At 38.7% G+C, this 25,643-nt stretch overlaps 1 protein-coding gene across 2 annotated transcripts in view; it reads right to left on the minus strand.

Moving 5' to 3' along the window:
- Positions 1 to 25,643, minus strand: part of Vps45 (vacuolar protein sorting 45 homolog) — a 52,121-nt gene that overhangs the window by 20,502 nt on the left and 5,976 nt on the right. The window contains exons 4-14 of one of the 2 annotated variants that reach the window (XM_042681543.1): positions 23,849 to 23,928; positions 22,659 to 22,727; positions 22,410 to 22,547; positions 21,651 to 21,761; positions 18,446 to 18,580; positions 17,732 to 17,845; positions 17,184 to 17,351; positions 11,988 to 12,146; positions 10,999 to 11,106; positions 9,854 to 9,975; positions 1,336 to 1,467 (exon numbers count right to left, since the gene is read on the minus strand). In XM_042681543.1, the coding sequence (XP_042537477.1) occupies positions 1,336 to 1,467; positions 9,854 to 9,975; positions 10,999 to 11,106; positions 11,988 to 12,146; positions 17,184 to 17,351; positions 17,732 to 17,845; positions 18,446 to 18,580; positions 21,651 to 21,761; positions 22,410 to 22,547; positions 22,659 to 22,727; positions 23,849 to 23,928 (1,336 nt within the window). Of the gene's footprint in view, positions 1 to 1,328; positions 1,468 to 9,853; positions 9,976 to 10,998; positions 11,107 to 11,987; positions 12,147 to 17,183; positions 17,352 to 17,731; positions 17,846 to 18,445; positions 18,581 to 21,650; positions 21,762 to 22,409; positions 22,548 to 22,658; positions 22,728 to 23,848; positions 23,929 to 25,643 lie in introns of both variants that reach the window. The other variant, XM_042681544.1, reaches the window with a different exon arrangement.

Below are 25,643 nucleotides of genomic sequence, written 5' to 3' on the forward strand. Positions count from 1 at the left end.
CCTAGGCAATTAACCACCAAAAAGAAGTGGAGCTGTAGCTGAAGTTACAGAACAAAAAATCTCATGTACAGTTCCCAGGCCCTGAGTTCAAACCCAGCACACGCGCGCACACACACACACACACACACACACACACACACACACACACACACACACACACACACACACACACACACTCTTGTGTTTTATGTCCAGGGCTAGCCTGGCCCACAGTTTACCTCCCTGCTATCTTTTATGTGTTTCATGTACAGTTCCCAGGCCCTGAGTTCAAACCCAGCACACGCGCGCACACACACACACACACACACACACACACACACACACACACACACACACACACACACACACACACACACACACACTCTCTTGTGTTTTATGTCCAGGGCTAGCCTGGCCCACAGTTTACCTCCCTGCTATCTTTTATGTGTTTGGGCCAGAGACACATACTAGTGTGTACAGCTTATTTGTTGAGATGGGGGCTTTCAATAACTTATGGCTGGAAGTGGCCCCAAACCTCAATCTTCCCAATCTCCACCTTCCAAGTAGCTGGGATTACAGGTATGAGCCACCATACCCAGCAAGATAGAATCTTCAGTTTATTAATCTTTTGTATTCTTTTAAGGACTTGTTAAATGAATATAGTTAATCAACAAAACAGAAAAATACAGAATACAATAAAATTACCTTTAGCAATTCTTTTATTTTTTTGGTCAGTCATGGGGCTTAAACTCAGGGCCCGGGTGCTGTCCTTGGGCTTTTTTGCCCTAGTATAGCACTCTAACACTTTGAGCCACAGCTCCACTCCCTGTTTTTAGGTGGTTAATTTAAGATAAGAGTCTTAAGGCCTTTCCTGCTTGAGATGGCGATTCTCACATCTTAGCCTCCTGAGTAGCTTAGGATTACAGGCATGAGCTGCCAGTGCCCTGAGTGTTCAGTAATTCTTTTTGAATATATATTTTTATTGTAAAGATACTGTACAGAAGGGTTACAGTTACATGAATAAGGTAATGAGTACATTTCCTATCAAGCATTGTTACCCCCTCCTTTGTTTTTTCCCTACCATCTTAGCTAGTCTGTGGCTATTAAATTTCTCCTTCTCTGAACATAGGAAACAGAAATTGTTAACAGCAGAGGACTGTTCTTATTCTACATGTCTTTGGCATAATGAAATGACTTATGAAATTAATGGATTATAGACTCTTTATCTTACAAATGGAATGGTGCTGCAAACACCAGAGCAGTTTGATTATACTTCAGTTATCACTGACCAATGTTTCCAGAATACAGGAGAGTAAAGCTTTTCTGTCTGAGAAAGGGGCAACTGTTACCTGTTACCTTTTCGTGTTGTGCACTGTTGTTCCTCCCAGGACAATCCTCACTCCGGGTGTGGTCCGGTTCAGGTTATAAACTGTTAGTGCCTCTTCATAGGTGGCTCCTCCAATTACAAACACAATGATATCCTGAGGTCTGTGATGATGAGCGGTGAAAGACAGAAGGTCACAAGATAAGGAACAAAAATGGGCCAAGATTTGTTATTATATACACAGAATTTCAATTTCTAAATCTTTCCTTTTTTGATGGAGAAAGCAGAATTAAAGCAGAATGGAATAAAAGGTTTAAAAAAAGTTTTAATTATCTGAAATTGGCAGGAAACAGAGCAGGAAATGCTGAATAGTGATTTGCTTTCTGTTTATAAGCGGATGTCATATAATTTCTGTGCTGTAGATTTCAGAATAGCATAATAGTGTTTGCTGGAGCCAAATGTAGAAATTATTCTTTATAGTCAAGAGGCTGTAGAGTGCTACACGATGATAAAGATCAATATAACAATCGTCTATGCTTATACTACAGATATCCTTTCATGTATAGTCCTGTGTCAAATACTTCATTATAGTGTTGTTACAATGGCTTCTGTCCAATGGTCTCTAAGCATTAAAAAAAAAATAGTAGGCTGGGAATGTGGCTTAGTGATAGAGGACTTGCCTACCATGCATGAAGCCCTGAGTTCAATTCCTCAGTAACACATAAACAGAAAAAACCAGAAGTGGCCTTGTGGCTCAAGTGGTAGAGTACTATCCTTTAGCAAAAGAAGCTCAGGGATAGTGCCCAGGCCTGAGTTCAAGCCCCAGGACTAGCAAAAAAAAAAAAAAAAAAAAAAGTATGGTTAGATGTCCCCACAACATAGGAACAAGAAAGAATATTTCAAGAGTAAACTATTTCAAGAGTAAACAAAGAATGGGATTGTGGGTGGGGATGGAAGAGAAAAACTGGGAGAGAGTGAGTGAAGGGGTGACATTGTCCAAAACAAAATGTACTCATAGCCAGGCGCTGGTGGCCCACGCCTGTAATCCTAGCTACTCAGGTGGCTGATATCTGAGGATCACAGTTCAAAGCCAGCCCGGACAGGAAAGTCCGTGAAACTCTTATCTCCAATAAACCACCAGAAAACCGGAAGTGGTGCTGTGGCTCAAGTGGCAGAGTGCTAGCCTTGAGCTGAAGAGCTGAAGGACAGCGGCCAGGCCCAACAACCAAAAAAACAACAACAACCCCCCCCCCCCAAAATGTACTCAATATCTGACTTATGTAACTATAAACCCTCCATATATCATCTTTAAAATTATAAGTAAACAGTGGTGTTCTACAAAAAAGGGGGAAGGGGAGGGGGAGGGGGAGGGGGAGGAGGAGGAGGAGGAGGAGGAGGAGGAGGAGGCGGAGGCGGAGGCGGAGGCTAGGAACGTGGCTTAGTGGTAGAGTGCTTGCCTAGCATGCATGAAGCCCTAGGTTCAATTCTTCAGTACCACATAACAGAAAAAGCCGGAAGTGGTGCTGTGGCTCAAGTGGTAGAGTGCTAGCCTTGAGTACAGAGTACAGGCTCAGGGACAGTGCCCAGGCCCTGAGTTCAAGCTCCAGGACTGGGGGAAAAAAAGAAGAATGGGACACATAAAAATTAATAGTGCTCCTAGGAATTCTACCTCTTCTTTGTTTCAGAATCCTTTGATAAACCAAGAAAAACAAACCATGGAAACTAAAAACAAACTAAACAAATGTGGCTGTAGTTTTGACACTGGACATCCAACATATCAGCTCTGTCACTAGCTTTGTTTGGCTCCATTACAAAAGAGAGGTCTTCTTATTAGCTCCTTCTGCAGATATCAATGCAATCAGATATTCAAATTTGTTAGAATTTGATTTGTTTTTCTTCAAAGGAAGATAAAATCATTTAATCCTCTTTTTTTTGCTGGTACTTGAGCTTGAACTCTGGGTCTGGGTGTTGTCCCTGGGCTCCTTTGTGCTCAAGGTTAGCACTACCACTTGAGCCACTGTGCCAAACTTCCAGCTTTTCCTGTGATTTGTTAAAGAGTCTCATGGACTTTCTTGTCTGTGCTGAACTGCAATCCTCAGATCTCAGCCTCTTGAGTAACTAGGATTAGAGGCATGAGGCACCAGCTCCTGGAAAAACTCACTTAATCTTAGTGGCAAATAATGTTAAAATGACTCAATGGAAATGACTCAAACCTGTATCAAGAAGAAGCATCCAAGTTGAGCACCTACTGGTGGCTCATGCCTATAATCCTAGCTATTCAAGAGGCTGAGACCTGGAGGATCAAGATTCAAAGCCAGCGTGGGCAGAAAAGTCAACAAGATTTCATCTCTAAACACCAAAAAAGCTGAACTGGAGATGCAGCTCAAGACAAGCAAGGAAGGTGAATCTTTAGGGCAATGTCTGGTGGTATATACCTGTCATCGCAGGCAGGGATGGGAGGCTAAAGCAGGATTATCACAAGCTCAAGGCCAGCCTGGACTAGAAAGCTAGACCCTGTTTCAATAAACAAACAGAAACATCTGTCATCAGTGTATATACATGCTTGTATGTAAATTATGAAAAACCTCAATTCTACATTTCCTTTCTGTTTGTCTCTCTGTTTCTAAAACATCTTGAAGCAATTAACTTAAGAGTATTTGTTCTTGTGGAACTTCATGGAAACAGAATGAGAAATTGAAGCTACTTAAATATGTCCACATAATCTAAATTGCAGAGATCTCCTAACAAAAGGTATGCAAGTTCCCAATTATAAAGAGGTGTTTTGTGTGTGTGTGTTTATATGTTAGATGTGGGGCTTGAACTCAGGGTCTAGGTACTGTCCCTGAGCTCTTTTTCTTCAAGGCTAGTGCTCTACCACTTTGAGTCACAGCACCACTTCAAGTTTTCTGTTGGTTAATTGGAGATAAGAGTCTCATAGACTTTCCTGCCTGGGCTGGCTTTGGACTGTGATCCTCAGATCTCAGCCTCCTGAGTAGCTAGGACTACAGGTGCGAGCCACCAGTGCCAGTCAGAGATAGTTATTTCATAATTAATTGTTTCTATGTGGACTTGGGACTTAAAATCATGCCTTTGACATGCTGAATTTAAGGAAAAATAAATTTCATTTAAGACTACTCACTGAAACAATATATCTAGCACCACGGTGTTTCAGGAGTTACACACATCATAAAATCATGATAGAATACTGGTGATCAGGTAAGAAGAGGGAGAGAGACCAGCTGATGTATATGTTATAGTCTCAGAAAATGAGTATTCTTTACAGTAAGATTTGATATACAATGCTCCTTATCGTAAGAGATGATCTATTCAAGCTCTAGTATATAATTTTATATTTAAAAATATGGCTAAAGCTAGGTACTGGTAGCTCATGATTGTAATCCTAGACATTAAGGAAGCTGAGATCTGAGGACTGCGGTTCAAAGGAGCCCAAGCAGGAAAGTCCATGAAACTCTTATCTCCAATTAACCACCAGAAAACCGGAAATGGTGCTGTGGTTCAAAGTGATAGAGTACTACTGGCCTTGAGTGAAAAAGATCAGGAACAGTGCCCAGGCCGAGTTGAAGCCCCATGACCAAAAAAAAAAAAATAGTATCTTTGACATTTTTCCTTACCATTCTTTTTCCCAGTGAGTTTTAAAATATATTCTGCCTGGTGTCAGTGGCTCACGCCTATGATCTTAGCTACTCAGAAGGCTGAGTGAGATTTGAGGATCGCGGTTCAAAGCCAGCTCAGGCAGGAAAGTCCATGAGACTCTTACCTCCAACTAACTACCAAAAAGCTGGATATGGAGCTGTGGCTCAAGTGGTATATCAGGATACTCGAGCAAAAAAAAGCGCAGGAACAGCACCCAGGATCTGAGTTTAAGCCCCAGGATGACGATGATGATGATGATGATGATGATGATGATGACGATGATGACTATGACTACCACCACCACCACCACCGCTACTACTACTATTACTACTACTACTATACACACACACACACACACACACACACACACACACAGAGTAGGTATTTTGAGCTGGGCACTGGTAGCTCATGCCTGTTATCCTAGCTACTCAGGAGACTGAAATCTGAGGTTTGCAGTTCAAAGTCAGCAAGGTAGGAAAAACAATGAAACTCTTATCTCCAATTAATCACACACACACACACACACACACACACACACACACACAAAAAGTAGAACTGAAGTAGACTGGGGCTCAAGTGATAGAGCATTAGCTTTAAGCAAAAGAGCTCAGGTACTGCACCAAGGCCCTGAGTTCAAGCTCCGGGTTTGGCACACCAAGATGTGCATGTATGCACATACACACACCACACATTCACACTGTAGGTGTTCTGATGAGGCCAATGCTAACAAAAAAAAGCAACTCTTTTTTTATCTATTGGTCAAAGCTAAAGTGGAATACATAAGTTCAAGTCTTTGTGTGCATCTTTCTTATGCTCTGTAACTCACCATGGCAACCAAAAGCATTAATTAATGCAGACAGCAAACATTAGAAAACAGCAGCCAGTTTATGCTGCACCCTACTATACAAAGATATCCTGAGAACCCAGTCCAACTTGTATTTATTTTGTTAATTTAAAAATTCATATACATTATTTCTAGAAATAATTGTTTCTCTACACAATAAACAAACTTCCCCAAAGCAATTTTTAACCTATTTTGTGGACTATTATGTCTAAAATTCAAAAATTTAAATATAGCCACTGATAGTAAAATACTCAAGGGCATTCAATGCAAGAATAAAAGGTTAATAGAAACAAAAGTAAGCTGTTGCATATTTTCCTATTATTTTGATTCTATTAAATTTTCGTTCATGTGAAAAGCACTTCCGTTTTAATTGCTTGGAACTGGGATTTATGGTCATATTGCCCCAGTTTCTTATCAAGTAAAATGGTTGCTTGTTTTTTTTAATCAGGGATAAGGAGCAATTCTAGAGTAAGAAAAATATAGCCTGATAAATAGCATGATGATCAACCCAATCTGTGCTATGTCATACTGACAAATAGGTTAATTTAATAGCTAAGGCTAAACAATTTCTGTAACTGTTTTGGTTTTACAAAGTTGTATTCTTGCCATATTTCCTTTGATACTTTCTAACATTATAGCAACACTAAAACCAGTATGTTCCAGCATGAGAACTCTGAGGGTTGAAATTATTCAGCTAACTTATTGGCTGGTGCTGTATCACTTGAGTCACACCTCCAGCCATGTTTCTTTGCTGGTTATTTTGGAGACAGTCTTACAGACTTTTCTGCTTGGCTGGCTTTGAATCTTGATCCTCCAGATCTTGTCCTCTGGGGCAGATAAACTTATAGGTGTGAGACACTGGTGTCCAGACCATTTTCATTTCTTACTTGTACTAAGGCAGCAGTTTTGTTCAGTAGTTTCTCTGCTGCTAATTTTACCTTCAATAATCTATTCTGTCCACAAAGTGATCATTTAAAACTAATGTAAATTAGTTTTAAAAGCCTAAAAAAATACCATAATTCATGTTATCACCTGCTTAAAAGCTCTTTAACTGCTTCCTACAATTAAAAAAAAAAACTTTCAAAAAACATTTTCTACCAGGGCCTATAAGAAGGCCTGGTGTGATGCAGCCCTTGCTTTTCTGTTTTGCCTCTTAGTTCATTCTTCTTCATATTTTCTGCCATACAGGACATCTTTCCTTTGTTCCCAATTCTCCTTTGCTTCAAGGCCTTAATTTTGGTATTCCTTTGGCTTCAGATGCTTTTTTCCTCAACATTATGTGATAGGCTTTCTTCTAATTCAAAACTCATTTTAAATATTACCTCCTTATTTCAGTTGTCCCCATCTAAAGGATCCTTCCCCTTCCCACATCTTATTACCCTATTTGTTTCCTTAATAGAACTTTATTAATTTGTCTATTTTCTGTTCCTTGAGGGCAGGTACCTTGTCATTCCTGCCACTTCTATACCCCCAGCATGTACAACGGTTCTTGACAAAAGGAAGGCATTCAATAAGCACATCTGTTGTATAAAAGAATAAAGCAACCAATTATACATATATTTAGATGTTAGTGATATATGGTAACAAATGCCAACAACTAATATGTATTTTTTGAGGAAGGACATCATTTTTAGTTTTGTATGGAAATGAACCATGCACCTGATCTGCTATTGTGCATTACAGTCTGTTATTGTACACTAGTCAAACACAATATATTCTTCTGGTCTAGGATTTCCCTTTAGTAATAAGTGGCTAGTTTTTTTTTTTTTTTGGTCCGGTCGTGGGGCCTGAACTCTGGGCCTGGGCGCTGTCCCTCAGCTCTTCAGCTCAAGGCTAGCGCTCTACCACTTGAGCCACAGCACCACTTCCGGCTTTTTTCTTTTTGCTTATGTGGTGCTGAGGAATCGAACCCATGGCCTCATGCATGCAAGGCAAACGCTCTACCACTGAGCCACCTTCCCAGCCTATGTTCAGTGATTCTTACATGGAATTCATAAAGCAAATTAATGTTTTTATGTTTATCAAGTTAATTAAAAGACTCAAGAATACAGCTTATTTTTTTCAAGCTTCTCAAATAGAAAAACAAGCTGTATTTTTTCCACTTAGTTGACATTTCTGAATCTTGATGTCAAAGTTCTTTTTTTTTATTTTATTTTACTTTTTTTTTTTGGTCGGTCGTGGGGCTTGAACTCTGGGCTTGGGCGCTGTCCCTCAGCTCTTCAGCTGAAGGCGAGCGCTCTACCACTTGAGCTACAGCACCACTTCCGGTTTTCTGGTGGTTTATTGGCGATAGGAGTCTCACAGTCTTTCCTGCCTGGGCTGACTTTGAACTGTGATCCTCAGATCTCAGCCTCCTGAGTAGCTAGGATTACAGGTGTGAGCCACCAGCGCCCGGCAATGTCAAGGTTCTTAACCATTTTATTTAAATGAATGTAGTCTCTGAATTTATCACTACATGTTCAGTCTTTTCAAACTTGGATTTTTTTTTTTTTTTTTTTACTAGTACTGGAGCTTGAACTCAGGGCCTAGAACTAGGCACTGTCCCTGAGCTTCTTTTGCTCAACGCTAGCACTCTACCACTTAAGCCACAGATGGTACCACTTCTGGCTTTTTCTGTTTATGTACTGAAGAACTGAACCCAGGGCCTTATGTATGCAAGACAAGAACTCTATTACCACATAAACAGAAAAAGCTGGAAGTGGTGCTGTGGCTCAAAGTGTCTGTAGAGCCCTTAGCCTTGAGCTGAAGAGCTCAGGGTCAGTGCCCAAGACCAGAGTTCAGGCCCCACGACCAACAAAAAAAAAAAAGAAATTATTATAACAATAGTAAAATTTTCACATTGTGCTCAGCAATATAGTAGGCCCTTTCTAACATGTAATTGAAATTTTAAAAAATGTAAGTTTTTTTTTTTTTTTGGTCATTGGGCCTGAACTCTGGGTCTGGGCACTGTCCCTGAGCACTTCAGCTCAAGGCTAGCACCACTTCCAGTTTTCTGGTGGTTGACTGGAGATAAGAGTCTCATGGACTTTCCTGCCTGAGCTCCTTTGACCTGTGATCCTCAGATCTCAGTCTCCTGAGTAGCAAGGATTACAGGCATGAGCCACTGGTGCCAGCAATGTAATTTTTTAACTAGGAAGAATTTGTATATATTTAAAATTTCAAGTTAGCTTAAGTAAATTCTTCTAGACAAGTTTTGTTTTTTATTAAAATTAACCACTGAAAATTATAACTAAAATAAAGCCAAGTTTTTCCCTTGTGTAACAAATGCCCTTTGTTAATTAGGTCTCAGTTTGTATACTGGCCACATTTGGCAAAGTCCAGTCTTTACCCAAAATAGTAACAACCTGCTCTGGATGGCAATCAAGTAGCAAATCTATTTTTGGCTTTAATGTTTGAAACTCCAAATACCAGATGCCATAGAACTAAACCTTAAATGGCATAAGTTCTGATGGGCTACTTAAAACAGAATACAGGGGTTTGGGCCCTCCAAGACACCTGTTTCTTTATAAACAAGTAAATGTCAAGTTTAGTAGGGCAATTCATATCTAATACTGACATATGTAAAAACTAAAATAATTGGGGTAGAACAAAATGATGTAAATTCAGTGTTCATCTCTAACATCACTCTGAATTTCTGTGTTTCTAGTTTCTCTGTGTGTGTGTGTGTGTGCGCGCGCGCGCGTGTGCGCACGCACACGCATGTGATACTTCCAGGGCTTATGCTAAGGTCTTGCATTTTCGCTTAGCTTTTTCACTCACAACTGGTGCTCTGCTAATTGAGCCATGTCTCCAAGTTTTAGTTTTTGTTTTTTTTTTTTAATTGTTTTTTTGGTCTGGTCGTGGGACCTGACCTCTGGGCCTGGGTGCTGTCCCTCAGCTCTTCAGCTCAAGGCTAGTGCTCCATCACTTGAGCCACAGTGCCACTTCTGGTTTTTTTCTTTTTTGCTTATGTAGTGCTGAGGAATCGAACCCATGGCCTCATGCATGCAAAGCAAGCACTCTACCACTGAGCCACCTTCCCAGTCCCAAGTTTTAGTTTTTAATCTTGTTACCTGTCTCTGAGTGTGCTGGGGCCTAGATAAGGATAGAGGTTTTCCTTAAGTCTTCCTTTGATGAGATGGTCCAAAGTTTCATGTAGGAAGGGCTGATGCTGTGTATACACATTTTCTACTCCCTAAAATGGGGAGATGGTTTTTATGTTATTTTTAGAATCTAGCAACATAACAGTCAATAATACTCATGTTAGGAAAGGACATGCACTCAATAGAGATTTAATGGACTATATTCAAATAGGAATTTTAGAATATTTAAAAATCACTTTAATTACCTAGAATATTCCAAGCCAATCACATAAAATACTGAATTTAAGGCTAGTTATTGAAAAATAATTTAAAAACTGCAATTGCCTAACTCTTAACCTTCACAGTTTCATTCTTCTGTGAAAATGTTCAATATAGGTAAAACAAACCAAAGAAAAGGACTGTATAAAGAAGGAGACTGTAACCACACAAGAAAACAAAACCATCAGGAAATATAAGACAGGTTGGCAGATCAAAATATAATTTTGGCCATTAAAAAAAGTAGTATTCTTAAAAGAGCAACTGGGACTGGGAAGGTGGCTCAGTGGTAGCATGCTTGCCTCGCATGCATGAAGCCCTGAGTTCAATTCCTCAGCACCACATAAGCAGAAAAAGCTGGAAGTGGCACTGTGGCTCAAGTGGTAGAGTGCTAGCCTTGAGCTGAAGAGCTGAGGGACAGTGCCCAGGCCCAGAGTTCAGGTCCCACAACCGGGGGAGGGGGAGGGAGGGAAAAAAAAAAGAAAAAGATCAACAAATGCTTTCTTTCTCTTTTATTTTCCTTGAAAGAGAAACTACCTAGCAAATCTTAAATTATAAACATGGAAAAAATAGCTATGACTAATGGAACTGTTTGGCTTTTTACTCTTGAATACTTTCTGGAAATGTCTAGTTATTTCCTGCTCAGCTATTTGATCCAATGCTGATACAGCTGTAATATAGAAAGCACTAAAAAAGAAAGCTTTCAAGAGCATATCTGCTCTAATTTCATTTAATTGACATAGTACTAAACCAGCAGCAATCCATCCTAAAGATACTTTTAAGATCATATTCCTTTCACTCTCCGCTTTCAAAGACTTCCTCTATTTCTCATTTAAGGATGCATGGAAGAGATATCTTACCTTCAGTCCTTTGAGAAACTGTTTGGTAATAGCTACAGCATCTTTGGGGCTGAAGAGGTCACTTCCTCTAACTCGTTTACCACCGTATTCAACAACTGCAGACACGAGCTATAAAAAGCAAAAAAGAGAGAAATAATCTTTTATTGCTTTGGGGTCAAGAATCTCACTTTATAAAGAAATAAGTTTAAGCTGGGTGCCAGTGGCTCACGCCTGTAATCTTAGCTACTCAGGAGGCTGAGATCTGAGGATCACAGTTCAGAGCCAACCTGGGCAGGAAAGTCCATGAGACTCATATCTCTAATTAACCACCAAAAAAAACAGAGGTAGTACTTGGCTCATGTGGAAAGCGCTTGCCTTTTGCTGAAGAGATGAAGGACAGTGCTCAGGGCCCAGAGTTGAAGCCCCACGACCGACAAAAAAATTTTTAAAAAAAGTTTATTAAAGAAATAAAGATATTAAAGGAGAAAATTATACATTTCTTTTCTATAAATGAAACAAAATCATGCCAGGTACTGGTGGCTCAGTCCTGTAATCCTAGCTACTCAGGAGGCTAAGATTTGAGAATCACAGTTCAAAGTCAGTCTGAACAGGAAAGCCCATGAGATTTTTTTTTTTTTTTTTTTGGGTCCAGTCGTGGGGCCTGAACTCTGGGCCTGGGCGCTGTCCCTCAGCTCTTCAGCTCAAGGCTAGCACTCTACCACTTGAGCCACAGCGCCACTTCCGGCTTTTTTTCTTATGTGGTGCTGAGGAATCGAACCTAGGGCCTCATTCATGCAAGGCAAGCGCTCTACCACTGAGCTACCTTCCCAGCCCCAGCCCATGAGATTTTATCTCCAATTAACTACCCTCAAAAAGCTGTAAATAGAGATGTGGTTCAAGTAATAGAGCACTAGCTTTGAGCACAAAAGCTCAGAGACAGCACCTAAGCCCTGAGTTCAAGCCCTAGGATCAAACAAACCCAGAATTACTTTCCCACCCAACCCCGTTACCTTTCGATACTTCTCAGAAACACCTTTGTTTCTGAGGTCAACTATTAGTCCTGGAAGGCTGTTGCTGCTGTGTCGCTCATAATGTAAAGCATAAAGCATCACCAGACGGGCAGCATCAAACTCTGTCACTTTGGGGTTCTGCAGAAGTCTCTTTACATTCTGAAGAAAGATAGATCTGATAGTTATTCTCCTTTCACTTAAGAGATCTCTTGTATAATCCCTTAGATCTATCTAGTTAACTATTGAATGATAGTGACCAAAATAACTACTATGGCAATGTACAGGTCATACTGCCTCAACATAGAAAATTAACTGCCTTTTTTTGCCCAAGATAAGATCTAAGTAAGAAAATTCATTCCCATTGTTACTTTCTTGCTGAAATCAGAAAAAGATACTACCTTCCGCCGCTTCAATCAATATAATATATAACTGAACTTGCTAGTACTGACAAGATGATTTGCAAACCTCTTAGTGCTATTAATGGATCATTGCAATGGAGACAGGTAGGTAGAATTTCACATAGGACTGGATTAATTTCTAAGAAACATCAGAAGTAACAATGTGCCTCAATACGGTTCCAGAGACATGAGAATGTGACAGCATGTAATCTTTAAAACTGATACCTGTCATCTTAAGGTATAGGAACTGAGAGCAAAGGGAATCAGAAGAAACTATGTCATCCTCACATCAAGGACTTCCTTTTTTATATTTATTTATTTTTTTAAAGTCCCAAACACTTTCTCATCTTCACAATGATAGTCAGCATTATCTTAATCTACATCGCTTATGAACTCTATGACCTTTAACAATAAAACTATTTGTTTTTTACAAATCAGGTGATATGTACATTTCTTTCCTTTTGCTTAGAATCAGCTGTTCCCTTTTTCTCCCTCATGCCCTCCCTCCCATCACTGAAGGGCCTCCTTACATGGTACACATTTTATTGCATAGCAAAGAATTTAACTCAAACCGACATATACATTTTGAGGCTCCACAAGGTGTTGTGTATGCCAAGCACTGCTAGGGAAACACAGATGAGTGAAGCCAATTTCTGTCCCATTTTATTGGTTGAGATGGAGTCTACAGGAATTTTGCCTAGTCTTGTCTTGAACCTTGATCCTTCCTATTTCCTTACCTTCTCAGTGCTAGGATTACATGTATGAGTTGCCATGCATGGTACCACTCCTATTTTTCCTGAGATTTAGTATAGTATTTAGATATACTGACTTGTCTGAGCTCACCCTTGAAGACTTGGCACAGATCTGTGGGATGACTTTGTTTTTTTGTTTTGGGTCCGGTCGTGGGGCCTGAACTCTAGGCTTGGGCGCTGTCCCTCAGCTCTTCTGCTCAAGGCTAGCGCTCTACCACTTGAGCCACAGTGCCACTTCTGGCTTTTTTCTTTTTGCTTATGGGATGCTGAGGAATCGAACCCAGGGTCTCATGCATGCAAGGCAAGCACTCTACCACTGAGCCACCTTCCCAGCCCCTGTGGGATGACTTTGAATAGTCTATTTTGCCCACTTTCGAGCTACCAGGACCTACCTCATGTCTCAAGTCCATGTTCTAGCTAGACTTACCAACAGTAATCTATAGGTATGAGCCAGCACAAACACACACAAAAGTAGATAATGAGCTGGGGCTGTAGCTCAATAGCAGAGCTTTCCTAGCATGAACAGGCCTTGGGTTTGATCATCAGAACTAAAACAGATAATAATGATGATGGTAATAATATAAAAGTAGATACTTAAAAATATGAGCTTTGTGATTCACTTAATATTTTTAGAACTTAATTTTACTGAGGATTTCTTGTTCAGGGTGCTAGGGTTTTACAACAAGCAATACATATGGACTCCCCAAATCATAAAGGATTTCTTTGATAACATGGTTTGAATAGTCCATAAAGGGAACTTTTGTTTAACAGCAAGTGAAGGGGTTATAACCCTTCTATGGGTTATAACATTTCGTGGCTTGACCTTAGATAGTAATACGTCAAAAAGCAATGAATTGAAGTTTGCAGTTGAGATGGAATTTGTTTTATTGATCATGGTAAGTAAAAAATGCACATATTCTGCCACTTCTAACTACTTATTCTGCAGGCTAACAAAAATTTGGTTCCAGAACCAAACATGCACCATTTAAGCATATCCATATCCTCAAAACAGATGAATTTGACTAATAGTGAAGATTTTTCAGATCATGAGGAGAAACATCCTTGGAAAGTTCATATTACAGGTTTTCATTTGGAAGGGGAAAAAAAAAACAAGATAAAATTAAAACCGTGATAAGAAGGTACTTTACATAACTATACAGCAATAGTATCATTGTGATTTTCAACACTGTGATGTTTCCAGAGGAAATTTTGATAAGTATTTAAAAAATTAAAAACAAAAATGGTGCCAGGCATGACAGCACATCACTATAAATCCAGTGTGCAGGAGACTGAAGTAGGAGGCTTGTGAATTTGAGGCCAGCCTGAGCTACATAGAAAGACCCTGTCTCAAAAAAACTGAAGAGGCTCTGGAAGCATGGCTCAAGTTGTAGAGTACTTGCTTGGCAAGCATGAGACCCTGAGTTCAAATCTCAGTATTGCTACAAACAAACACATACACAAGAGGAAAAGAAACCCAAAAAACCTAGCCAAACTAAACTAGTAACAACAAAACCTTGTAAGTCCTAGTAAGGGCCTTGGTATAAGACAGCAGTCACAGGTGGAATACCTTTTTTTTGATTTCACCATGTATATAAAAAAGTTACATTTAGGGAAAGGGAACCAACATTACAAAGCATCTATCATATGTGAGGCATAGCACACTGAATTCTCATAACAACAGCAAAATTTGGAATCATTATTCCTGATACATAGGCAAAGGTGGTAATTTCCCCAAAGAAAGTGGTAAATAGAAACAGGATGTAAGCCGGGGAAATCTGACTCCAAAACCTATGCTGTTTCCAATATACCAGGCTGACATAATTTTATAAAATAAAGTAGAAATGCAGCAGAGAAAGGAAAGAAACTAAATGTTAAAATACCATGGCCTATAATTGTGCTTCTTGTAGGTAACTTAGAAATGAGCTAACTCTCAAAAGATTTATTCCTAAATTACTTGTCAGTGGTACCTCTGACATCATTTTTTTTGTCATTTGACAGAATGATCGTGTCATTTCTCAGGAACCTTGGAATTACCTCTAATTTGTTCTTTCTATCCTTATATCCAATCTGTCATTTAATTCTTTTTTTTCCTCGTTGCTATGTCTCCCAGATTTGTACCTTACTAGACATTTTTATTGCTATCTCTGTAACTCTACAAGGCTCTCTGGCTTCCATTTTTCACCTCTAGCATGTTCTTATTAGAATTTCCCAAAATACATAACAACTTTGTATGTAGACCCTATAATGGATCTCCGTCTATTTTAGCAAATAGGAATTATTCTTACATGCATCTTCATATACTAATTCCTGTTTATGAATTCAATTTTATCTTCTATATCTCTTCTATATCCGTGCTAAAGAAGTCAAACTATTATTTCCTGTGTCCTTTTGCATCTTTGCTTTTATTGTTCTTTTTCGTGTGTGCATATATAGTTCCATGGCTTGAACTCAGGGCCTTGGGCTCTTGCTTGGCTTGCTTACTCACAGCTGGCACTCTATCTCTTGAGCTCCAGAAAGGCTTTTTGCTGGTTAGTGAGGGATCAAGAACTTTTCTGCCTAGGCTGGCTTTGAACCACCAAACTTGATCTCAGCCTCTTGAATAGTATTACAGGAGTGAGACACCAGCACCTGGCTTGTTATTTCTGGATAAAAATTCTCCTTCAAAATCTTATTCATTCAAGGTTGGAAGCATGGCTCAGATGGTAGAGTACTAGCCTGCTGGATGCTGGTGGCTCACTTCTGTAATCCAAGCTACTCAAGAGACTGAGATCTGAGGACTGAGGTTTGAAGCCAGTCTGGGCAGGAAAGCCCATGAGTCTCTTATCTCCAGTTAACTGACTAAAATAGCCATTAGTGGAGCCGTGGATCAAGTGGGTAGAGTGCTAGCCTTTAAGCAAAAAACTAAGAGATAGTGCCCAGGCCTGAGTTCAAGACCCAAGACCAACATCAAAAAAAAAAAAAGAAAAAAATTTTGTTCGCTCTTTATGGTTCCTCTTAATGTTGTCTTTTTAGAGAAACACTGCTAGTACCCTTAAGTCCTATTACAGTCAGCATCACAATTTTGACTTAAACATTATCTTGAAATATTATCCAATGTTTTTGCCTTAGTTTTGTCTCTTCAACGAGACATTAAATTTCCCGAGGTCAAGATCTGTCACTTCTAAAATCCTCCAGTAGCTTTCATCATTTTGGCATTAAAGTCCAACCTCCTTTCAATCTGTTCCAGTCTGTTTTCCTAGATTATCTAAAACCACTCCTTGGGTCATATCTTGAACTATTACCTGTTTACACACACGTACCTCTATGCCTACATTTTCTCTGCTGAGAATATTCCTCCTTTTTTCTCTACTTGATATTTTTACTCATTTATCTGTCCAGATCCAGTTTGTATGTCATGTTCTCTAAGAAACATTAAGAAGCCTCATCATTGGAGAAATCAGCTGTTCTTCCTCTGTATTTGTATATTCTTTTGTAAATCCTTCCATGGAAGTGTTTATTGCATGGTATTATAATTCCTTTTCATTTCTTTCTTTCCTTCTATAGTGCGAACACATTGAAAAAGAGGTATCTTATTCATCTTTTTATCCTAAGTCATCAAAAAAAGTATGTACATGTAGCAGACATTCATATGTTTGTGGAATGAAAAGCAATCTTAAATTAATAAAAAAAGAAAAAAAGCTTATCTGTCATATGTATTATACCTATTTTATAAATGTAAAAACTGGTTCAGAAGTTAAATCAACAACTCCAGGTTATAGAGTCAATAAGTGGTAAACCAAACACTAAAATTCTAGTCTAACACTCTTTCTAGTAAGTAAGGATGCTTTGATAAATACTCAATGAACCCACTGAACCCTTGGGATTAGATGTTAACTTCTGTGATTCTTATACATCCATCTTAAATAGTATTCATTTGTTCTTGCCTCAACTCCTTGTTTAAGCCAAATTGTTAAGCCATGTTGGTGAAGGTTTACTTGCCTTTGCATCTCTTGCTTTGCCTGGTACAGTGTTTTACATATAGTAGGTGCTCATCAAATTAGACTGACCTGAAGAGCACTAGAATGGTCATTTTGACAGGCCAATTCTTGCTCAACCTCTGAAACTTCCAGCAGATTCCGCTCACTGACCAACCGAGACAGTTCTCCAACTACTGTCACATGCTTTGATACAGTCCCAGACATCTTCTTAAACTGTGGATAATTCTCAACAAAGGCCTGCCAAGGGAAAAACATCAGTGAGAGATTGTGTTACTTTTTGAATGAGGATAGGCATGTATGAAGAAGTAATTTTAAAAAGCAAGAGTAATTTTTCTGTCCAGGCAAAGACATCTACTACTCTTAAACACAAGGCATTTTATTATGCTTAAGTCTATGTTAAAGATTGAGTGTTCAAAGAATCATGAAAAACAGAAAAAAAGCACATGGCTGATGATGAATGTTGCACTGTATTATTTACTAAAAGAGGGACATCAAAGAAAATGTCTTAAATGAAACAAAGTGAATCAGGTAGAAATAAGATCCAGAATATCTCAGAAATGTCGTTTACATGTGTAGTTCCAAAGACATATATAAGACCATTGATGTATTTGATTTACCTTCATGTCTGCTATTGATTCTAGTTTTTGTTGTTCTTTTGGTTTCCTCTTCTGGAAGTCTTCCATAAGATTCTTTATATTGCTACCAATCTCTGCAAAGTTTAGGTACATATTCTGTGAAAAAAAAAAGTTGGAAGGGGCTGGGAAGGTGGCTCAGTGGCAGAGTCCTTGCCTTGCATGCATGAGGCCCTGGGTTCGATTCCTCAGCACCACATAAGCAGAAAAAGCTCCAAGTGGTGCTGTGGCTCAAGTGGTAGAGCACTAGCCTTGAGCTGAAGAGCTGAGGGACAGTGCCCAGGCCCAGAGTTCAGGTACCATGACTGGCAAAAAAAAAAAAAAAAAATGTTGGAAGTATAGTTCATCAACTAGTTTGACTATTTAAAATAAGAAATGAAAAAGAATCATGAGCATAGTATTGAAGGGCAAATTCCATTTTAATTACCAAATCTGGACATTATCCAGAATCTAGTGATGAATACCATTATTATTCTCACAAGGAGCTACTGGAAGGAAGGGAAGTAAATAACTATGTGATTTCTATGAAAAAAAAGTTAATAGGTCAGAATTGAAGCCTTTTTGTTGCGCTAAGATGCATCCTGCTCTCGTCCTTTCACATGAAATCCCACATGTGTCCCCACTCTAACAAAACACTGATCTTCTCACATAAAAAGAGCTGGACAACTAGAAACAATAAAAAAAATTAAAGCCACGTACATTAGCATAGAATTCATCATTTTCAGCAGATAGGACCACCTCTCGTAAGTCTTTACTGATCCCCGGCACTCTGGAAAGATCAATCCGATTGTTGTTTATGCCTAGGAGTTCATGAACCATGGCCTGGTATGTCCACTAAACAAAGAATTATAATAAAAATGGTAGTAACTCATAAATGGAAATATTAAATGTTCATGAAAACAAACAGAACTATTAACATTCTCAATAACTAGCCTGTGTTACATGAAGATTCTCTAGTTAGTTTATATTACTCTAATTCTTCATGCCACAATATGTATTAAGATTGTCATTTTTTAATTGGTTAAACACCCAAAAGTCAAAATACTTTTTGATTTCACATTTTAAGAAGAAGGGCAGCAAGATGAATATTCATGATAGAAAGAAAACAAATTAGATCTATCATTAGCTCCAAGTTTTGCCTGTGAATTAAGAGTATATTTTTGGCTTCACAGATAGGGCTATATTGGTACTGCAGTTACAAGCTGTACCATTTCCTGTGCGCTTCTGTGGTTTTCTGCAGCAGGAGAAGTGTGTTCTTGCAGATCTGAGTGGTGCTATATTTACCCTGGAACTACTAATAGTATCAGAAAAAAAAATTGTGAGTTGATGAAAACATTGGCACATTCAGAAACCTGCCTCTGAATTTATTATATTTTATATTTTACCTAGAATGAGTTGTGAAGGATCAGTTTCCATCTTTAAAAATGTAAATGTATTTGGTAAAACCAGCAAAGAGAAACTACAATTTTGCTTTGTCCCTATTTATGAAGAATGGATTACTTTTATTCATAGGCTCATTACAAAAGTAAGTAGAATCCAAATGCTAGAAATATTGTATATTTGTAGCATATACATTTTATCTCAAACTAAATTTATTAAGAAATAATTTAAGAGATAATAAAGAAGGTATTTTATTTCCTAAAAGTATTTGCAAGTTCCTTTAGGGCTTAAATTAAGAACAACAAAGATTTATGTTTCTGTGGACAGCATTCTGTGCTTGGTTCTACAGCACTTACTCTATAATGAAAATGATCATTTTTTTCTTTCTTCATTGGATCATGAGTTCTTTGAGGATTCAGACTATATCTCTAACCTATTATTGCCAATGCTTAGTTCAATACATGGTACAGGTTCTCAGTGAAATTTATTGAATAAATAGTTGCTTTTCTTCGGAACACAGAATTATAGACAATTATATTTCTTTCTACTCTTTTATACTATCAAAAGTTCCTTTAGTGAACAATTTTAGAAATGCAGAGTTCCCTTTACACGATAGAGAAGTTTTTTTCACTCTCCAACCACAGATTGGACACTATCATAAGCTGGGAAGAAACTGAACATAGATTATGCCTTTCTTATAAATCCAGACACTTGGCGCTGGGAAGATGGCTCAGTGGTAGAGCGCTTGCCTTGCAAGTCTGAGGCCCTGGGTTCGATTCCTCAGCACCATATAAGCAAAAAGAAAAAAGCCGGAAGTGGTACTGTGGCTCAAGTGGTAGAGCGCTAGCCTTGAGCTGAAGAGCTGAGGGACAGCGCCCAGGCCGAGTTCAGGCCCCACAACCGGACCCCCCCCCAAAAAAAATAAATCCAGACACTATTAACAGGGCACCTTATTATGTGTAAGGAACTATGTTTTCACGTGTAAGAAAATAAACACTGGTGATATAGTTTCACCAGGATAAAACAACCAAAGTTACAACTTGGTGAAGTATGAGATGTAACAAGAAGTTCTACAGTGAGTTTAGGGAGAAAAGAACATGCCTGACTGAAAGAACACAGTACAATCTCCAAAGAGATTTTATGTGGCTTTTGGGTGGTCCTAAGGACAAGTATTTTGTTTTGTTTTGTTTTTATTGGTCTTGGCGCTTGAACTCGGCCTGGGCGCTGTCCCTGTGCTCTTCAGCTCAAGGCTAGAGTTCTACTGCTTGAGCCACAGCACCAACTCCAGCTTTTTCTGTATATGTGGTACTGAGGAATCTAACCCAGGGTTTCATGCATGCTAGGCAAGCACGCTACCACTAAGCACCTTCTGAGCCCAGGACAAGTATTTTGAAAGGTGAAGATGGGAAGGAAAAGTATTCCAAACATTCCAGAGTCTAGACAATAGTTAAGAGTAAAAGCATGATGGCAAGAAATGATATGGCATCTTTGCATCAGTGAGCTGAAGGTTTTGTGCAAGGTTTGGTACATGCTATGAAAACTCTTTCTAACCCAGTAGGCAAATGGGAACCAACAAAGATTTCTAAGCCAGGATCAATAGGCTTACTATTATTCAGGAAAAGTCAGTTAACAACATTGGGTTTGTAGAATATACTCAAGTGAGAATAAATTAAAAGTGAGGAATCAAAGCCAGGAGCTGGTGGCTTACGCCTGTAATCCTAGCTACTCAGGAGGCTGAAACCTGAGGATTGTGGTTCAGTGCCACCAGGCAGGAAAGTCTGTGGGACTCTTATCACCAACTAACCGCCAGAAAACTAGAAGCGCAGCTGTGACTAAAAATGGGAGAGCATTAGCCTTAAGCAAAATTGCTTAGGGAAAGAGACCAGGCCCTGACTTCAAGCCCTATGACCAGAAATAAGTAAATTAATAAATAAAGAATCAAGTAGATGCTATTCCACAAGAAATGAGGGTCTACAAGGAAATAACAACAAGACTGGGAAAGAAAACAGAGAGAAGGAAATATTGGAAATTAGAAACTACACAGTTTAGCCGGGCGCCGGTGGCTCATGCCTGTAATCCTAGCTACTCAGGAGGCTGAGATCTCCTGAGCAGGAAACTCCGTGAAACTCTTATCTCCAATAAACCACCAGAAAACCGGAAGTGGCGCTGTAGCTCAAGTGGTAGAGCATTAGCTTTTGAGCTGAATTGCTGAGGGACAGCACTCAGGCCCAGAGTTCAAACCCCACGACTGACAAAAAAAAAAAAAAAAAAGAAACTACACAGGAGTTACTTTGATTAGAAGTGGGAGCTTTGTAGAAAGGGATTGGAAAGATAATGCAGAACAAGGAGTTAACAATGTGGCTGGAAAAATGATACTAAACTACAAGGAAATATAAGGCAAAAACCAAGAGTAGCTGACAATAGGAGGCAAATAGAATGGACAATATTACTTATTTCCATATCTGCACTTTGACGAATACCACTTAAAATCATCCTTTTTTTAGGCTAATAGAAGGCTCTGCACCTGGTTGAGTAAAGGAGTGATGGCATCATCGCAGCGATCTAAAATAAGTAGTAGTGGAGGAACCTCTGTCCGCCGGAATTCAAACAGTTCATACTCCTTAGTAATCACTTGCTGGTGATGTAAAAGAGAAAAATTGCCTGGTCAATTAGTTGTCTACAGAGATGATAAAAATAGTAAATAAATAAAAAACATACACAGTTCTTTGCATCTTCATGGGCTTTCATAAAAGAACTCAGAAGTTTCACAAAGTTTTACAGCATACCATTTAAGAGGTTAAAACTTGAAACCCTACTTTACAAGTGGCTTACCTGGACCTCAAAGTGTTAAATAGCTTGTGAATGTGCCTTAGGTTAAACCTAACAGTCTTAGCTATTAATTTGTTACTTTTTTGTTTTGAATTCTATAGACGTGCTTCTTTGCCAGTAAATATAACAAATTGTTAACAAAAAATATTCCTGACAGTTTCTGAAATATGAGACATGACTGGATTTGATGTTTCAGAATCAAGGATAGGTACATATGCATGAACACACATACATACATAGACATATATACATAGATACACAGCATTTATGCATATGAGAGACAGAAAATTAACAGTACAATCTCCAGGTAATGAGATTATACTCATTTCTAATTTCCTTCTTTGTATTTTCTATATTTTCCAACATGAAATAAATGAATACATATTTGTTACTCAACAGATTAATAAATTTACTTAAAAGAAAAAAAAAGAATCCAGGATAGGGAATGCCATACCTTAACACATTCTGCAAGTCTCTTTGCTGCCTCTGATGAAAGCTGATAACGGATCATGGGACACTTCTTCAGAGATAAAAGGAGAGCTGTCAGTCCTTGAGTTGTTCTGGAGAGCTGGGCTGGATCCCAGTTTCGACCCTATTTGTTAAAAAACATTAAATTCAAAGATGTTTTAATTTTTTTACCTGTCCAATTATTATTAACTTCCAATTGATGAATTAATTTAGTTTTAAGTCTTTTTTTCCATACCTGACAACAACCCAAAATATTGAGGGAAAACAAATGTGGATTCACAGCAATATAATCACCATAAAATTCCTGAAATAAAGCACCATGATCAGTCATTCTATGAACTTCAATTATAACAAGCAGAAATATTTTCATATATGATACAAGATATAAAAAGATACGAAAACATTAAAGTAAGTAATAAAAGGGTGAAGAAATTAAAATAATTGTAAAATCTTTTTTTAAAAAAAACTGTAGAGGTACACATATTTCTGGAGGTCTCCAGGCCTTATTTTATTAGTAAAAAATAAAACCCTGTCATGGGATATACAGTGTTACATTATACCTAGATAAAAGAACTTTGCTGTCCTTTTATTTCTTTCCAATATAGTCTCATGAGGGACAATATGATTTAAAAGAAGTTATCTTTTTATTAATTTATCACCTAGGATGTTCTTCTGAAAAATTCAAAACTTTGCTGCTTATGAAGGCACTATTTTTCACTTAGGTGATAAATATATCCAAATGTTTGTGATAAATGTATTGTGAACAGTGTATTAAGTAGTCAAGAAGGAAAAGGTAACATAATATGCCCTAACATATATATGGCATGCTAAATAATGTTTATAGAGTTTCCAAAATTTTACCTAATAACAATAGTTCAGAAAAGAGAAAATTACAAACAGTAACTATAAGAAAGCTCCCTTACAGGGCTGGAAATGTGGCTTGTGGTAGAGTGCTTGCTTAGCATGAATGAAACCCTGGGTTCGATTCTTCAGTAACACATAAACAGAAAAAGCTGCAAGTGGTGCTGTGGCTCAAGTGGTAGGGTGCTCGCCTGGAGCAAAAGAAGCTCAGGAACAGTGCCCAGGTCCTGAGTTCAAGCCCCTGGACTAGCCAAAACTAAAAGAAAGCTCTTACAATATTTACTTCCTACTGGCCCAATCAGGCACAGTCCCATTGATGAATGTACTTGTCTTGACCCTGTGAAGCCCTGCTTACCAACTCATTGCCCATTCTTCTTCTTTCCACTGATTCCTTTCAGATCCAATTTGATACCTCTTTCAACCTTTTACATGTAAATACAGTCTCGTGTAATGCACATTTATTTGTCTGCTCAATTGCCTCTCTTGAGACAGCATCTTACTTTTACACTAAAATCTTTTCAAAGAGCTAATATAAGAGATATGTTACAAAACCAACTTATTTACCTGAACCTCAGCCACAACTTCCTGTTCATCAGCTTCAGCTAATGATTTCACATCACTTTTGCTGATCACATTACTGAAATCTGAAACAGACACAGGAGTTCCATTTGACTGTAAGGAGATTATCTCTGCTGCAACTAGACATAAATGGGCCTGATAGTTAAAACCTAATAAGTAAAGTTTAGTTCAAAATATGGTATATGCCAAAGCCATACGCCTTCAAATTGAAAACAGTTTATAAATGCTTAAATCGATAAATAATACAAAAAAGACCACCATAGGAAATACTAGAGAATCTTCTTAGGCAATCAAGTCATTATATGAAAATAGTAAATCAAGGGAAAAAAGCAATTCTTCCTTTTAATCCTTTCTTTTATGTAAATTATATTAAATAGTAGATGAGGAATTTTTTTCAGTCCTGGGATCCAAACCTATAGCTTTGCCCATATAGGCCAAAAACTCAACCATTGAACTACATTCCCAACCCTTAGAAAAATTTTCTCATTTTTAATTTATTTTTTGTTGTCAGTTGTGGGGCTTGAACTCTGGGCTTGGGTGCTGTCCCTCAGCTCTTCAGTTCAAAGTAAGCACTCTACCACTTGAGCCACTTCTAGTTTTCTGGTGGTTAATTGGAGATAGGAGTCTCATGGACTTGGCTGCCCTGGGCTGGCCTTGAACCACCATCTTCAGATCTCAGTCTCCTGAGTAGCCAGGATTACAGGTGTGAGCCACTGCTGCCCAGCTAGAAAAAAATTCTTTATAAAATATTTCATCTAGCCGGGCGCTAGTGGCTCACGCCTGTAATCCTAGCTACTCAGGAGGCTGAGATCTGAAGATCGCGGTTCAAAGCCAGCCCGGGCAGGAGAGACCGTGAGACTCCTATCTCCAATAAACCACCAGAAAACCGGAAGTGGCGCTGTAGCTCAAGTGGTAGAGCGCTCGCCTTGAGCTAAAGAGCTGAGGGACAGCGCCCAGGCCCAGAGTTCAAGCCCCACGGCCGACAAAAAAAAAAAAAAAAAATATTTCATCTAGCCAAGTGCTGTGACCCAAGCTATTTGGGAGGCAAAGGTTTGAGGGAGCAAGATTTGAGGCCAGTTCATCATAACAGTTCACAAGACTAAGACTCCATCTCAACCAAATGGCTGAGCTTTGGTAGCTGGCACCTGCTATCCCAGCTTTGGGATAATATAATGGGTAGGCCTGGTACTGTGAGCCTGTCACACCAATGACTCCAGAAAGCATAAATAGACAGGCTGCAGCCCATGCCAACCAGAATATAAAACTAGTCCCTACTCTGAAAATAACCAATGCAAAAATGGGCTGACAGTGTGGCTCAAGTTGTTAAATCACTTGCCTGGCAAGCACAGGACCCAGATTTTAAATCCCAGTACTGAAAACAAAACCAAAAACAAACTAAAAATAAAGAAGAAAGCCAGGTGTAGCAGCACATGCTGTCCAGAGTAGTCCCAGCCAGCACTTAGGAGACTACATTAGGAAGGTTGTAAGTTTGAGGCCTGCTTGGATCATACAGTAAACTCAAGGCCAGCTTGAGTTACATAACTCAATCTACAAACAACCTATAAAAATCACTACCAAAGCAAAAATATAGAAGAAATGTTACAATTGAATTAGATGTCCCTAGTGATGGACCCTAAGTACTGAGCATCAACAGTTGTTGGTGTCTCAAGAACAAACAAGTAATGAAATGATGCAATATAACTTATTGAGTATCCTGCCAAAGACAAATGGAAACTTAACCCAATCAAGGCTGTACATCTATCTAGGAATTTACAGGTAG

This window comes from Dipodomys spectabilis, unplaced genomic scaffold (assembly GCF_019054845.1).
Source record: "Dipodomys spectabilis isolate Male_0828 unplaced genomic scaffold, ASM1905484v1 ptg000069l, whole genome shotgun sequence".
In the NCBI taxonomy this organism is placed as follows: Eukaryota; Metazoa; Chordata; class Mammalia; order Rodentia; family Heteromyidae; genus Dipodomys; species Dipodomys spectabilis.